The sequence below is a fragment of the Lonchura striata genome, chromosome 27, assembly GCF_050655825.1.
Source record: "Lonchura striata isolate lonStrDom1 chromosome 27, ASM5065582v1, whole genome shotgun sequence".
Lineage (NCBI taxonomy): Eukaryota > Metazoa > Chordata > Aves > Passeriformes > Estrildidae > Lonchura > Lonchura striata.
The window spans coordinates 2,452,145-2,467,402 of NC_140729.1; the positions used below are offsets into that span (position 1 = coordinate 2,452,145).

At 42.7% G+C, this 15,258-nt stretch overlaps 1 protein-coding gene across 7 annotated transcripts in view; it reads right to left on the bottom strand.

Moving 5' to 3' along the window:
- Nucleotides 1-15,258, bottom strand: part of IKZF3 (IKAROS family zinc finger 3) — a 34,681-nt gene that overhangs the window by 6,633 nt on the left and 12,790 nt on the right. For 3 of the 7 annotated variants that reach the window (XM_085561839.1, XM_085561838.1, XM_085561843.1), the window contains 3 exons: nucleotides 8,606-8,866; nucleotides 7,765-7,932; nucleotides 6,687-6,803 (listed from right to left, as the gene is read on the bottom strand). In XM_085561839.1, the coding sequence (XP_085417965.1) occupies nucleotides 6,687-6,803; nucleotides 7,765-7,932; nucleotides 8,606-8,866 (546 nt within the window). The remainder of the gene's footprint in view (nucleotides 1-6,686; nucleotides 6,804-7,764; nucleotides 7,933-8,605; nucleotides 8,867-15,258) is intronic. The other 4 variants (XM_085561841.1, XM_085561840.1, XM_085561842.1 and 1 more) reach the window with 3 other exon arrangements.

Sequence of the window (15,258 nt, forward strand, 5' to 3'; positions counted from 1 at the left end):
AAGAAGGAAAAAAAGAGTAAAAAAACACAACACGTAGGTTAAAAGGAAAAAAAAAAAAAGATTAAAAAAAAAAAGAAAGAGCTGACTGGTTTAATCTCCAATCGGCCACATAACCGGAGGAAACAGTTTGGAGATCTAATGCAAAGCTGGTTTTGCTTTTTCTGTCATTCCTGCTCTCTGGGCACCCGTTGTGGTCAGTGGCAGCACAGCCCTGAGCTCACTCAGGGGGGAGCACAAACCAGAACTCTCGTCAGCAAGAGGAAGTAAATGAACTGGCTGGAAGGTTGGTTAAATTGCAGATGGAGAGCAAAGCTCTGCTGGCCTTTCTTTTTTATTCTGAGTAAGGCTGGGTGACACCTGCACACTCAGTGTTTCAAGCTGCAGGAGGAGACACTCCGTGTTCTTGCTTAACTTTTCAGATATCAGTCATAGATGTCTTAACGAATCACTAAGAAACTTGCATGATATATATCAGTGTTCCAGTAAAATAAAAGCAATAAAACCTTTCAAAATTCAAAATTTTAATCTTTTTTTTTCCCAGGTGTTACTGTCACTTTATATTTTTTCCCTAAATGCTATAGCTAAAACTAACTATGAATGTTTTTTCTGTGTTTTAAAGCTTGTTACAACCTCCCAGATTTCTAATTTTTGGAAAAGTACCTGTGCCCTGTGATGACTCCCTTGGGATTAAGCCTGTTAAGGCTCTTCCCATTTTCCAGAGCTCTCCTCAGCTGTGCTAAGCAGTGCCCAGCACTGCACAGAAGCTGTGCTTGCTCTCAGCTCCTGGAGGCTGCAGAGGCCTTGAGCTGGAGAGCTGCCACCTCATATTGCTACTACCACACTAATACTGATCGTAACTGCTGTGGCTTCCCCCCCAAACCCTGCTCAAACCTCAACAACACCCATCTGGACTGGTACTTTTATGTTAAAAATTATAATGAAGAGTAAACTCATTGCTAAGAGCAGCAGTGGCAGGGATCACTGCTGAGAACTAGACACATCCTAATGGACTGCCCAGGTCTGTAGGAGATGGGATCTACAAGCTGAGGACAATGAGGGGTGATTTACTTTCCCAAGGTGGTATAAAAGGTTGTATTTCACTGTGAAAGAATCCTGGTTGCTGTATCACTGTACATACACCAACAAATCTAAATATAGAATCATGGAAACATGGAATGATTTTAGTTGGAAAGGACCTTGAACATCATCCAGTGCCCAACCCTGGCATGCTCATGGGCACCTTCCATTATCCCAGGTTGATCCAAGCCCTGTCCAACCTGGTGCTGCACATTTCCAGGGATGAGACAGTCACAGCCTCTCTGGGCCTCACCACCCTCCCAGGGAAGAATTTCCTCCTAGCATCCCATCCAACCAAGCCCTCTGGCAGCCTAAAACCATTGTCCCTTCTCCTGTCACTCCCTGCCTGTTTAAAAAATCCTTCTGCCTCCTTTTCATAAACCCCTTAAGGCACTGGTAGGCCAAAATGAGGTCTCCCTGAATATATGAAGCATAACTTAAGTAAGAGACAAGCAGTGCCAGAGGAAAGCAATGGGAACACTTTGATATCACTTCAGTCCTGCTAAACACAGATTTATTGAGTATCAGACTTAAATTTCTGTTAGCCCAGTAGAGCAAGTGCTGAAAGTACAGCTTCATCCTTCCCAGCCCTGTGCAGCCTTTCCCTGAGCGTTTCAGTTCGTCCTCTGTACCTGTTTGTCAGTGCTGCTCCTGATAACACGAGTTTCAGTCAGCACAAACCATGACTCACCAAACCTCAGCCAGAACTATTTGTTCGTGTTTGTTCAGCAGTTTGAAAACGTAAAGTGTTTCAGAGGTACTTGGTGCCACAAACACTGGCTACAAATATGAGTCAGGGAGGATGGGATAACAGGGCCTGGCTCCACTCGGGCACAGTCCTGGAACCTTGGGATGTACGTGACAGCCAGCCCTGTGCAGGGCATGAAGTGCCTTGAAGGTAATAACACGCTGCTCTTCTAGTCTCAGTTTTATTCCAAATTACTCCAGTGTGTTTGGAGGTTCCCATAAATATATTCATCCCTGCTCCCAGCATGAAATACCCAGACAGGATGTAAGAGCTGGATAAAGTGAGACAAAACAACAGGTTAAGGTGACACTCCGAGGGGAAGGGAGGGAGGTAGAGTGTTAATTATCTGCTTGGGCCAAAAGCTCTAGTTGGGTCTTGAAAATTGTAGGGTTTTTAATCTCAGGACTTCAGTTTAATTCTCATGCTCCAAAGCCTGGAATATGCAGTCCAAGGTTTGAACTACCCCCAAACTCAAAGCCTCATAATCTTGGCTGGATCATTACACAAGTCATTAACAACAGTAATCTAAATTTTAAAAACCCCAACAACCCTGAACAAAATAATACAAATGGTGCTGTGTACTCAAAAATGCATTTTTTTCTTTGTAAAGATAAAATAAATAAACCACAATTTGCCTATATCATAAAAGCAGCTACCTGATCCCTGCCAGTTCTTTGTTTTTATGATTTTGTTGTTCTAGTTCCTCTTTTCCTCAGTCTTTACCTCGAGGAGTTGCACTCTGTGGACCCATGGGTTGCTCTAGTAAAGGTTTAATTCCACATTTTCTGGGTCTTTTTCCTTATCCTGGCAGGACTCAGCTCAGAGCTGCTCTCAGCCCTCCCAGCCTCAGGAGCACACTGGAAGCTGCACGTAGCACATCAGGGGTGACTTGTCAACGTTATTTATGTGCCACCAAGGAAACTTTAATTGTTAAATTAAAGTCAGGAGGGCAAATAAGGGCTTCTTGCAGGAATAACAGAGCCTTTCCTCAGAGGAGATCTGCAGAGACAGTAACTATTGACCTACATAACATGCTCTGGGACTTCTGTAGAATCAATCTTGCACTTTCATGGTTCTCTGCCCTTTTATTTTAATGCTGAGGGTCTTTGCCTTCACATTAAGATTTTTGACTCCTTGCTACTGGCTAATTTTTCCTAAAGAAAAAATAATCTCTATTTATGGGCCACAAAAGGTCTTTGATGACATTTCTACAACGTGGCCTTAGGGAAACAATGTCTGCTCCCAGTAAGATGAAGGTGGTTATACAGGTTCTCATCCATAACAGTGCTCTCTGTACCCAGAAACTAACTGAAAATTATCTCATCCAACTTTTTCTTCTGGATCACATATTGAACAATCCAAGAAAAATATTTAGCATTTAGGAAAAAAAGTTTTTTAATTACTCCAAATTCTGTAAAGACTTCTCAAACATAGAGAAGTAATCACACCCTGTGTCCCTCTTCAATTATCCTCCCTCTGGATGATTCCACTGCACATGGCAATATAAATAAGTAATTATCTCACTGTAACATGGATCTAAAAATAAAATTCAGGCTGGAATAACAGAAATGGTCAAGTGCTTTGCTCAAAATTACACTGAGAAGAAAAACAAATACAGAAAATCCAGACTTCCAAAGCACTGAACATACAGCAGCCTGGGATCTTGGGTTATCCTGCAAGCTTAGGGCTCTGATGGCTCAACTGCAGGGCCAGAAAGCAAAAAAAAAAGTCTCTGAGGATGCTGAAAGGGACTCTGCAGCTCAGATAAATCCCCTGGCCCCTTTTGGTCAGATCTGGTCAGTGGCTCTGGAATTACATGGGAAGTTGAGCTCCTAAGCATGGAATTTTATATGGTATAAAGATGTGGTTGCTCTCACCACCTTTACAGCTGGGTGCCCCTCTCCTGCTCAGCCAGCACCAGGCTGAAGATGGACTTGCCTGCCCCTCCTGGGAGATCTCCAGGCTGCCTGCAGTGCTGCTGCCTGTCTCAGTGTACATTTCAGCTGTAATCCTGCCTGGATAAAGCACTTCCAGAGGACCACTTTCCTGCCACGGTGAACTATCCATTAGGAAGGACTCTTTATGCTGTCTTGTGAGTGGTGGGTGAGGAGCCACCTCTCCAAGCAGTGCAGTCCCCTGGCCATCATGGGTTCACTGAGTGGTTTGGCTTAGGAGAGACCTTAAGGATCACCTTGTACCACCCCCGTGACATGGACTGGGACACTTTCCTCTAGCCCAGGTTGTTCCAAGCCTTGTCCATCCTGGCCTTGAACACATCCAGGGATGGGAGATCCATCTCTGGGCCACCATGTCACCCTGTAGCTGGAGAGAGAACGGCTGCTGTCCCAACACCAAGCACACACCAGCACTCACCCTGCACTGAGCTGTTCCCATAGTGTGGTTTCTGCCACACCAACCAATGTGAGTAGAATTTTTAGAATGTGCAGATAATGTTAGCAAAGCCCTCAAGTGCAAAGCTGAAATTAGAGGCATTGTTTCCTGTAGCATCTCTGTGTGGTCACTCAAGAAGGGAGAGTGGAACAGGGTTGGGTGATTGTGCAATGAGAACAATGTGAGAGAGATGGTTATCAGGGACAATGCTCCAACGATATTGTTGCATGAAACTTCTCTTTTAAAAATATTTCCACATTTAGAACATGCAAGCATGTCACTAAAGAGCAAATAGAATGGTTACTACTGTCCTGATGCTTTTAAATATTTTAATCAGTTAGGAATGACAGCATGTAGAGCACTTCTGTGTCTAAAGATGGCTCCATGTGAGAATCATAGAATTATGGAATGGTTTGAGTTGGAAGGGACCTTAAAGGTCATCCAATTCCACCCTCCTGCTATCAACAGAGACACCTTCCACCAGACCTGGTTAAGAAGCTTGAAGGGAATTCAGAAAAACACCAAAATTCAAAGTGTTGCAGAGAAGTAGGGAAAGGATCAGTAATGGAAAGAGGATGTTTCCTAAACACAAATGCAAAGTGCTACACTTAGGGGAAAAAAATGAAATGTAGTAAATTACCTTCTGAGAGTCTTTCCAGCTTTCCCTCTCCCTTGGTTCTGCCACCCAACATCCTGTTGATACTAGGGAATTAGATGGAAATACCCCAGGAATTCCCATTTTTCATAAAATTTCCTACTTCCCTAACAACACTGCAGTATGTGTAGGGGTGTGAAGGGTGTCTCCAAGGCAGAGGAGCAGCCAGCTCATGGCACTCTGGGAATTTACATTCCCTGTGACCAGTTAAGGCTCCCTGCAGTGCAGCAGCAAGGACTGCACCACAGGCTTGGGATAAGGGAGGGAATGTTGCTATTCTGAAATGCATCTAAACCATGAGAATAGTTTCCAAGCAGAAACCTGCAGCAGGTCTCATGTTTTCCATTGTCACATGTGGATATTTTGGGTGGTGGCCATGATGTGTGTACTGGAACACAAACCACAGTTACAACGTGTAAGGGTTCTCACCAAACCCAAGACTTGCTGATGAGCTGATTACCGGTTACTTTTACAAATACATTAATATGTCACTTACTGACAAGAAGAGAGCCCCCTCAAAACTATAAAACTATTAAAAACCTCTATGAAACACTTTGGTAAATCATGGTTTACTGGGAGTCTTCCTGCATGTGTCACAAAGGCTGAAACACCAACCTACACTCTCTGTACAGCGTAGGGATTCCTGTACCTGAGGTTTTCATCACATACCAGTGGCTCTTCACACTGATTTTCAGGCCTGGCTTGTGATGATTCCTGCAGAATCTTGTTCTTACCATTGTGGATAGAGTTATTAGGAGGAAATTCCTCTTTGTGAGGGTGGTGAGGCCTTGGCATATGTTGCCTAGAGAAGCTGTGTCTGGCCCATCCCTGGAAGTGTCCAAGGCCAGGCTGGACAAGGCTTGGAGGAATTTGGGAGAGTGGATGTGTCCATGCCCATGGTGGGAGTGAGGGGCACTGATGATCTTCAAGGTCCTTTCCAAACCAAACCCTCTGTGATTCCATGTTTATATTATTTGGTGTTTTTTCAAGGCTGCATAGCAAAAGATGGGAGCCTGAATTCTGAAACTGTAGCCTCAGCTCTTCTTAGGTCAGTCTTAGAATTCTTTGGGAGGTCATAGACACTGCTTGACTCTGAATGGGAAGAGCAATTTTTTCCTGACTTACTGGTGTGTTGTGAGACTCAAATCACACAGTTCATTTTAGGATTTGAGCAGTTCAGGTGAAGCGGGGACAAAGATTATGGTGATTACTTCTCACCAAGGTATTTTGGAACTGCAGTACTGAGACTGCAAAATGGAAAATAAGATAAAAACATGTTTTGATACATTTAATCTCTTCCAAAGGCAGCTCTATGCTCAAAGCAGCCCTTTACCTCACTCCCTCCTAAGCTGATCTGCCAGTGATTTTTGGGGATACCACTCCCTTTTCATGCCCTGGATCCAAGCCACTAAAACTGCTGCAAATTCTAGCAGTTTTTACTCTAAAGAAAAGGAACCATCAAACACATGGTTGTCAACAACTCATCCTGTAAAATGAGCCACATAACAGCATTAATGTAGAAATAATTTAACTCATTGAATATCACCTCCAGAAATGTTGGGTACAAGGTATTTTAGATGTTTTACACAAAGTAACACTTAAAGAAAAAAGTGATTAAAGTGAAAGCACTCTCTAACTACCAGCCTGAGGACTAGAGTGAACCAGTCTCTTTAGAACATTATAGCCCCTCAGGTTACTGAAAAGGAGTGTAGGAAAAGCTGTTCTCAGGCTGTGGGTTAACAGCTCACCAGATGCCCTTTTATAAGCCCTGTAATGTACCGAAACCCCAAAACCACTGTAATGTGATAAACTCACCAGCCTCACACATGCCAGCGTTCTGCAGGTAAGTCCGGCACCGCTCCTTGTGCTCCTCTAACGAGCTCCTCTGCTTGTAGCTCCTTCCACAAAACTCACATTTATATGGCTTCTCCACTAGAAAAAGGAACAATAAAAGAATTAAAATAACCACAAGAGACCACTAAAACACTGTCTTGCTTGAAGTGTGGTGGTTATAGCATTTGTGCTGGTGGAGGACCGCACTACACTGCTGGCCTTGATTAAATCAGAATCTCATTTATCCTTGGCAGATAAGCTCATTTTAAACTTTGATTCTTTGTGAGGTTGAACTTTTTTCTGTACAGAGCAGTGCAGAGATAACAGCTATAATTTAGAATCAATGTTTTCTTTCTGAGCCCATGAAGAACACAGGATAAAGACAAATTCAAGGGCAAGCACAGCCTGGCTCCTGCAGAACTGGGCTAGCTAAGATTGAGTTATACCTGACTTGAAATTCAAGTCACCTCAGCTCTGTGCCTCCATTTCCCCATCTGTAAAATGGACAGAACACTCTACAAGGCTTAAGAAGAAACATCTGTTGAGCATTTTAAGAGATTCAGATGAAAGGCACTATACCACAGTGAGGTGGCAATAGTCATCTGCCTGCAATTATGCTCCTGGGATTTTCCTCTCAGCTCAGAATGGGATGGGAGGAAGTCCCAGCAAAGTACATCTCACACTCTCCTCAAGTTGAGAGCTTGCTGGCACAGCCAGCGCCACTTGTATGAAAATGAACTGACAAGGTAGTGATGGGTCAAAGGCTGGACTTGATGATCTTGGAGGTCTTTTCCAACCAAAATGATTCTGTGATTCTGTGAAAATACCATGGAGTTATTTGTGCAAGCAGGTTTGTGGGCTGTGACAGGGTTCCCATGGCCCCTCTCTGTGCACCAAGAGCAGAGCCAGTCTTGAGCTGGTTCCAGCAGCACCAGTGAGTGGTCACTGCTCCGTGTTGAGCCCTTCACAGGCTGAGCAAACCTTGCTGACTGTCTTTTCCACACCGAGTGTCCCAGTGACACACATCCAAAACACATGGAGTGCCTGTGAAGTCACTTACCAGAATGTGTCCTTAAGTGACCCGTAAGCGCATCCCTCCTTTGGCAGGCATAACTGCACAGGTGACACTTAAAAGGTTTTTCCCCTGTGTGTAGTTTAATGTGGCGGAGGAGGTTTCCCTTCTGAGTAAAGGAAGCTCCGCACTGATTACACTGGAATGGCCGTTCACCTTAAAATGACATACAGAAAAGGACATTTAATGGTTACGTGGGTATCATGCTGTCCTCTGCCTTTTTGGAAGAGGAAAGAATGAGATATTGGATTGATTTCTTTCTATAGAAACACACAGAGTGTGACTTCAGTGGGAGGGAGGTGCAGCTCTGGTGTCAGAGCTGCTCGTAGCATATGTAGGACTATGGAAAACACTGCACAGTTCTTCCATGGAAAGAAGTGCTCTGGAGGAGGCTGATTCCAACAAGCCAGCAATTTTTAGAAGGAAAAAAAAGCCTTATCTTACTGCAGGCTGAAACTTAAGATGCTCATTGGTTTGTTGCCAAAGTATGGCACAGAGAGAAATTTATATACAGACTGAAAATGGCAGCACAAAACCAAATTAACTTTTTTCTTTGTGCCAGAAATACTGCATTACATAGTGCCTTTCATCCAAAATTCTTAAAATGCCTCACCAACTTGCTTTTAATAATATTCAATCCTGATAAGAAAAAAGGTGGGTAAAGTGAGGCACAGAACAGCGAGTAACTTGATAAAGATCACATGTGGCATCAAGGATGGAACAAGGAAACCCTGATTTTGGTATCCTTTTTTAAAATAACTAGTATAGGTTAAAAATTATCTTATTTTCAGTACTCCAGCTCTTACAAGAACAACAGAGGGATATTTACCAGTGTGGCTACGCTTATGAACCATCAAGACATTGAGGCTAATGCAGGCTAATCCACAGATATCACAATTCATCTTTCCACTAGCTGGCCTGACGTTGTCATATGAACCCGAGTGTCTTTCCAGTTTAATGCTCTCATATTCGTTATATTCTCTGGGATATGTGTAAGGCAGTTCAGATTCTTCCAGGTTTTCCATTGGCTCAGAATTTAAAGCACTCTCCTCTCTTTCACTGTATTCACCTTTCACTTTAATCACATCATCTGCAGGTAAAACAAAGCACAGAAGTGAAAAAAGGCTGATCTTATAAATATCTTAGGGAAAAACAGCACTAAAAATTATAGAAAATGACAGTATCAATCTTCCTAAAAGTTTAACTGAAATATGCAGATGAAGAAATGAAGTTGAGATGTGGAACTTCACTGGTCATGGACACTTAGTAATGCTCACAGTGAGATAACCCTTGAAAGCAATTAACCTGCCTGGTAATTATCTTTGATGGAGAACTTTCTTCTACAGATTATGAATATATAATGCAGTACAAATATCTCCTGAAGTTACTAGCCAGGATTCAAAAGAAAACACTTTTCCACACCATTCACAAGTATTATTTTTATAGAAATCAGCATTTCAGTTTCTTCTGTGAATTGGAAATACAGAAAGACATAAATTTAACAAGTAATTATATCTTATAACTTCTACCTTCTTGTGGAACCTCTGGTGCTTAGAACAAGCCTAGGAAATATATCCGATCAGTGTAGGACTCCCAGTTCTCCCATGGGATAGATTCTCACTAGTTAAGCCTAATCAATAATCCTAATTTTCACTTGCAAATCACAGTTTTTATCCATAGACCTCAGACGTGTGAGGAGCAGTTGATAATCTTGATTTTCTATGTGAATAAAACTAGCAGAAGCAGGAAAGGGTTTCCTGATAAATAAATGTATCCCAGAAATGCCAAAAGCTTTGCCTGAAGTAATTTTGTGAGGATGTGGCAAAGAACCTGAGGCCTCATGAAGATCAGCATCCGTGGCCTTCAAACAGATTCCTGGTCCTGTAGCCAGTCCAGAGGAATCCAAAGGCATTGCCTAAATGAATGCAGCTCCATGACAAAGGTGGATGTAGCAGGCAGCTAATGATTTACTAAAGAGTAAAAATGCAAGCAAATTGGCCACGCTGTATAAACAACAGATGATTCCCAGCTTAGGGTGCTGAATTTCCTTTCCACAATTAACTTCAACACTACCAGCACTTCCATTAAAATCTGTAATAACTTCCAGGACAGTTTTTTTTCTGCTTAAAGCTGGCTGAGAAAGTTGGGGTTGTTCAGCCTGAAGAAGAGAAGGTTGTGTGGAGACCTCACAGCACCTTCCAGTGTCTGAAGGAGTCACAAGGCAGCCAGAGAAGGACAATTCCTCATGAGCTGGAGTGACAGGACAGGAGGGAATGGCTTTAAGGTGAAAGAGGGAAAATTTTGGGTTGGCTATATGGAAGAAATTCCTCCCTGTGAAAGTAGGGAGGCTCTGGCACAAGTTGCCCAGAGAAGCTGTGGCTGTTCCATCCATGGAAGTGGATGGGGCTTGGACCAACCTGGGAGAGTGGAAACTGTCTTTGCCCAAGGCAAGGGGTGGGACTGGATGAGCTTTAAGGTCTTTCCAAACCAAGCCATTCCGTGGTTCTCTGACAAGAGACAGACTAAGGTTGAAACTCATGCTGTGCCTCAAGCTACCGAGTGAAGACAAGCACCACGAGATGCACCACACAGCTTCCTGTTTGAGCCTTGTTCTCTGGCCACCTGCTCCTTCCTCCAGCCGAGGATTAGACAGTTCAATCTGGCACTGGATCACTTGTCCTTTCTCCAAAGTACAGAACATGAGCTGCTGAATATGTATTAGCTCTGGTTCTGAGTAATAAACCACATCAAATGCCTAGAACAAACAATGGGTGGCAGTGAAAATGAGGTGGCGACATAAAAGCAACCTTGAAAAAGAAAGATCTGGCAACGTAGAATTTAATGAAATCAACATTTTCAGCTACATTTTAGGGAGAAAATCACTCCTCTGTCCTAATTGATTGTATTAAGTCCTGCCAATCTGTCTGACTTTGGGTTGACCTGGGGGAAATAGGTGGGTGATGGCTTCTTTGTCCTACACAAGACCCCACAGTAGTGTGGAAAACTCTTGGATCCCTCTTGTGCTCTCCTTGGATGGAGGAATTGATGGAAGAAAGGGGTTTTCTCCCATACTGTGTGTTTTTATCCCCTATCCTGGAAAATATTTGGATTTTGCTGTTGGGACTTACTGCCCCAGTCCTGGATTAGCTCAAGTGGGTTTAGGTGTTTTCTCAGAGGACCACAGGGAGCTCCAGATTCACCCAAAAATGGGCTGTTTTTCTTTGTGGATCCTTCAGTACCAGCTCTGCTTCACACCCACACATTCCTGCTTCCACAGAAACAGGGCTTCCTCTGCAGGTGCCTCCTGCTGCCAACTCCATGTCCAAGGGTGTGAGGGTGATCTTGCTATCAAGACTCCTTCAAAATTAGTTTATACAACCATTTCCATTTTCCAAGGAACAATGATTGCCAGTTGCTGAAAGCAGATTTCAACATCCATCCCTTTCCCAGGAAGGGAAAAAAGAAAAAAAAAAAAAAGGCTTTTTTGGTTGGTTGGTTGTTTTTTTCCCCCCTCAAAAGGAGGCCGTTCCAAAATAATTTGCTACATCCTGCCCAGCATGGTAAAAGGAAGTACCCAGTGCAGCTGCACCTTGTTGGTGCTTTCAGAAACAATTTCAATTCCCACTTTCTACTTAACGTCTCACCTTTCCTCTGCATCACACGTGGTTGTTCAGCAGTGGAGGCCGAGCTGTGACCTCCAACAGAGGCTTCTGTGCTCTTTGCTTCTCTTTCTCACCATAGTGCTTGGCTCACAGCTCCAGAGCTGTGCCAGGGTCTGTGTGGCACAGTGTGGGCGCTGGTTTGAGACCCCCCCCATGGTACATCCTTAGGGACTGGTGCAAACTGGACAAATCATTTTATGATTCCACCATGGAAAATAATCACCTCTGCAGTTTCCACACTGCATGCGAGGCTTGTGTTTCCTTGTAGTAACAGAGGAGGATGCACCTGAGTTTTGATCAAGGCTTTTCCATCACTGCTTCTGCAAAAAACAGGGGCTGTTTCAGCTGTCCATGGCATCCAAAGTTCTAGTGTTTTCCTGTAGGTATTTGAAGGACTTTCACAGGAAAAATTCACCTTCTGATGACTGGGACCAGGAGAAGACACAAGAGAAGAGACTAGAAATATAAATTAGAAGGGTTGGGATTTTTTTTTCACCCATGATGGTTTAGAGGATGCTTCAGCTCCTGACAGCCAGACAGGAGACAGTTTTGGTGCAAAGCAGTCTGAGGAAAAGATGGTTTGGTATAGGTTGTACTAAAATTAACCAAGTGATTGCAGAGTCTGGAGCCACCAGATTACTTTTTCAGCCTGGAGTTTTCTCTGTACTGGCATGCACAGGGAATACCATGTGATCAGGAGATTGGCAGCTGTGTGGAAGGTTTGTATCTGTCACTTAAAAATAATATCAACATATTTTATTAGATCAGGGAGTTTCCAGGCTGGTCTGCCTTAATCAAGAGGAAGGAAGCTGTGACTTCATGTAGAATAGGGAAATTTAACTGAGGAAAAACACAATTATCCCTAAAAACACTAACAAAGTTCCCACAGTGGAAAAAATAAGAGCTATAATGTCTTCTATTAGGCAAGCAAAGAGGTTGTAACAGAAAAAAAAAACATTCATAGAGTCCAAGCCAGGGAACTATTTTTCTTGAGGCAGTTCATGGAGTTAATATACACTGAGGAAAAAAAAGCTGCAGCTTTTACAGAACAAAGTGCTGGTGTGATGCGTTAAGGCTGATGCACATGGTTTCATTTCCTGGGGAGATGATTACAAGATGAAAGACATACTCCAGAGTAATATTTTTGTTTCACCTGAAACACTGTAAAAACAATGGGTTCTGGAAAAAGTCCAAAATAAAGCTGCGGTGGCAACTTCAGCCTGAGTCACCACCCAAACAGTGCTTGTGTGTGCTCTATAACATGATGGAATCACAAAGGGTTTGTGTTGGAAGGACATTAAAGCTCATCCAGTCCCACCCCCTGCCCTGGGCAGGGACACCTTCCACTCTCCCAGGTTGGTCCAAGCCCCATCCAGCCTGGCTTTGGGCACTCCCAGGGATGGAGTAGCCACAGCTCCTCTGTGCCAGGGCCTCCTCACCCTCACAGGGAAGGGTTTTTCCCATATATCCAACGCAAATTTTCCCTTTATCAGCTTAAAACCATTCCCTCCTGTTCCTGAAGCAGAGCGCCTCTCTGCTTGCTTTTAGGTCCCTTCAGATACTGGGTGGCTGCTCTGACATCTCCATTCAATCCCTCTTCTCCAGGCTGAAAACGCAGAAATAAAAAAATCAAGAGAGCTGAATAATTAGGGCAAGTTGGAGGGTTTCTGAATCTTAACTGTTTCCTCTAGGAGGAAGTTTCAGTAGGAAAGCCCCCCCAAATTCTCCATTTAACCTGAGACTCTGGCATCAAATACAGAGGAGAAAACCTAAGTTTTGTCCTGTTGTTAAGCAAAGTTTACCAGGAGCGATCGGAAAAGCACAAGGAATAAAACCCAGAAGCCATTAAAGACAACGGCAGGAAAGGGTGATGTAGCTCAAGTGTTTTACAAGGAGTGGGGTCATAATCGTGAAATCCTCAGCACATGCAAAAAGTCAACTGGGTAACAAAGAAACTTAATCATCTTAATGTGGCATTTTAATGATGCTGCTGATTTGCTGTGCCAATTCAGAGATAATGAGCCCCTAATGCTACAGATGTTCAGCCAGACTAAAGGAAAAAAAAAAAAAGGGAAAAGGAAAGCTTTTCTTGTATGCCATTTCCTAACTATCCAATTAAACAAATTGTGAAAGCATATAAATAGTTTACCAGGTTTTGACAGCTGTTAATGGGATTCAGATGCCGAGGAACAAGAAGGGAGTCGATACGGGGCATATTGGAGGGTTCTTGTGACTACCTGGGTTTGACAGGTATTAACTGATGATTCATCACTGTTATCCCCACAAAACCCTACAGACACATGCAAGAGTTGCTCCCCTCCCACAATAAGAGATTCCTGTACCCAACCCAGCCTGAGACAGAGAGTGGTGAAGCTGAAAAAGTCAGCGGAGTTTCCAAATTCAAGGCAGAATCCTGCATGTTTGTGAGAAACACCTCAGCAATGGAATCAACGCACTGGGGGCAAAGATAAGTCATGAATAAAAAATTTCCACTATCCTTAGTGAATAAAGAGAGTAGTACATCCCATCCAAATTATAAACCAGGGGAAATAATTAAAATAAACAAGGCTATGCCTAAGTTTTTTCCCTCAAACAACAAGAAAACAATTACATGTATATACAGAGAATTTGGAGACTGTAACTAATGGGGAATTATAAAATGTGAAGTGACACAATAACAACATAAGATTTTTTTTTTTTAATGAGGCAACACTATCAGAGTTAAGACAACTTTTCTCCATGTTTTTCTTCTACCCCACTGCAGATATCCATCTAGGGAAGGGAAAGGATTTCAAGCCTTTTAGGCCCACCCTAGTTTGTTTTCCCTCTGACTCCAGCCCGGGCTCCCTTTTTCCCAACAGCTTTTATGAGATCATTGTTTGCCAACAAAGAGCAAGCAATCACCTCAGAGCAGAATTAGCTTCCAGCCAGACAGCAGAGACAACCACCCCAACCAGGATATGGTGACAAAAAATGTCCTGGCAGGGTGCAGACACTGGGCCTGTCCCATTCCTCGGGGCCTTTTTTGTGCCACTACAGGCCAAAGCAGAGAATTCTACACTAAAAGTCCCAAATATTCCATTTAGTACTTGGATATATTTGGCTTCGGTTTTATTTTATCTTTGTGCCTTTTAGTATTTTCTTAGTACTGTTGTTCAATTGTCACTTCAATTAAAAAAAAGAACAACAACCTAGTACTTATTTTGTTTAGATACTTTATAAGGCAGATGTGAGGGGTAATTCCTAAATGACCCAGTGCAGAATGCACCTGGTGGAAATTTCACATCTAAATATAGGAGAGAAACTTTCATCATTCCCCTTTGTGGAGTGCAGGCTCAATGGTAATGAGTCTCCTTGGTTTTATTGTGACTTGAAACAAAAATAGAAACAAATCAAATTGAAATGCAGCACTGAGAATTGGAAAGAAAATAAAAAAAATCAGCCAGGCATCATTTTCCAAGTGCTCAGATGTGTATTTTCTACTTCATTAATACCAGTGCTTCTCTATCATTAAAGCATGGTGTAATTTATCTAGTTGTACAATTAATTGCAAAATAACACCAGCCAAACAACACACGTCATTTCCAAGCTGATGTGAGTTGGGAAACTTGAATTATGTAACTGGCTCTTCTAGCATCTTACTCAAAAGAATTATTTTTCTTATAAAGATTAATATTCCTGTGGAAATCTATTATTTCACACACAGTATTTCCCCTCTCTTATTATTTCCTGCCTAATCATACTCTAGTATTTTTCTAGGATTTTCATTAAAATGTTTCCAAATGATGTTGAAGTTATACTAACAGAAATAGGGGTAAAG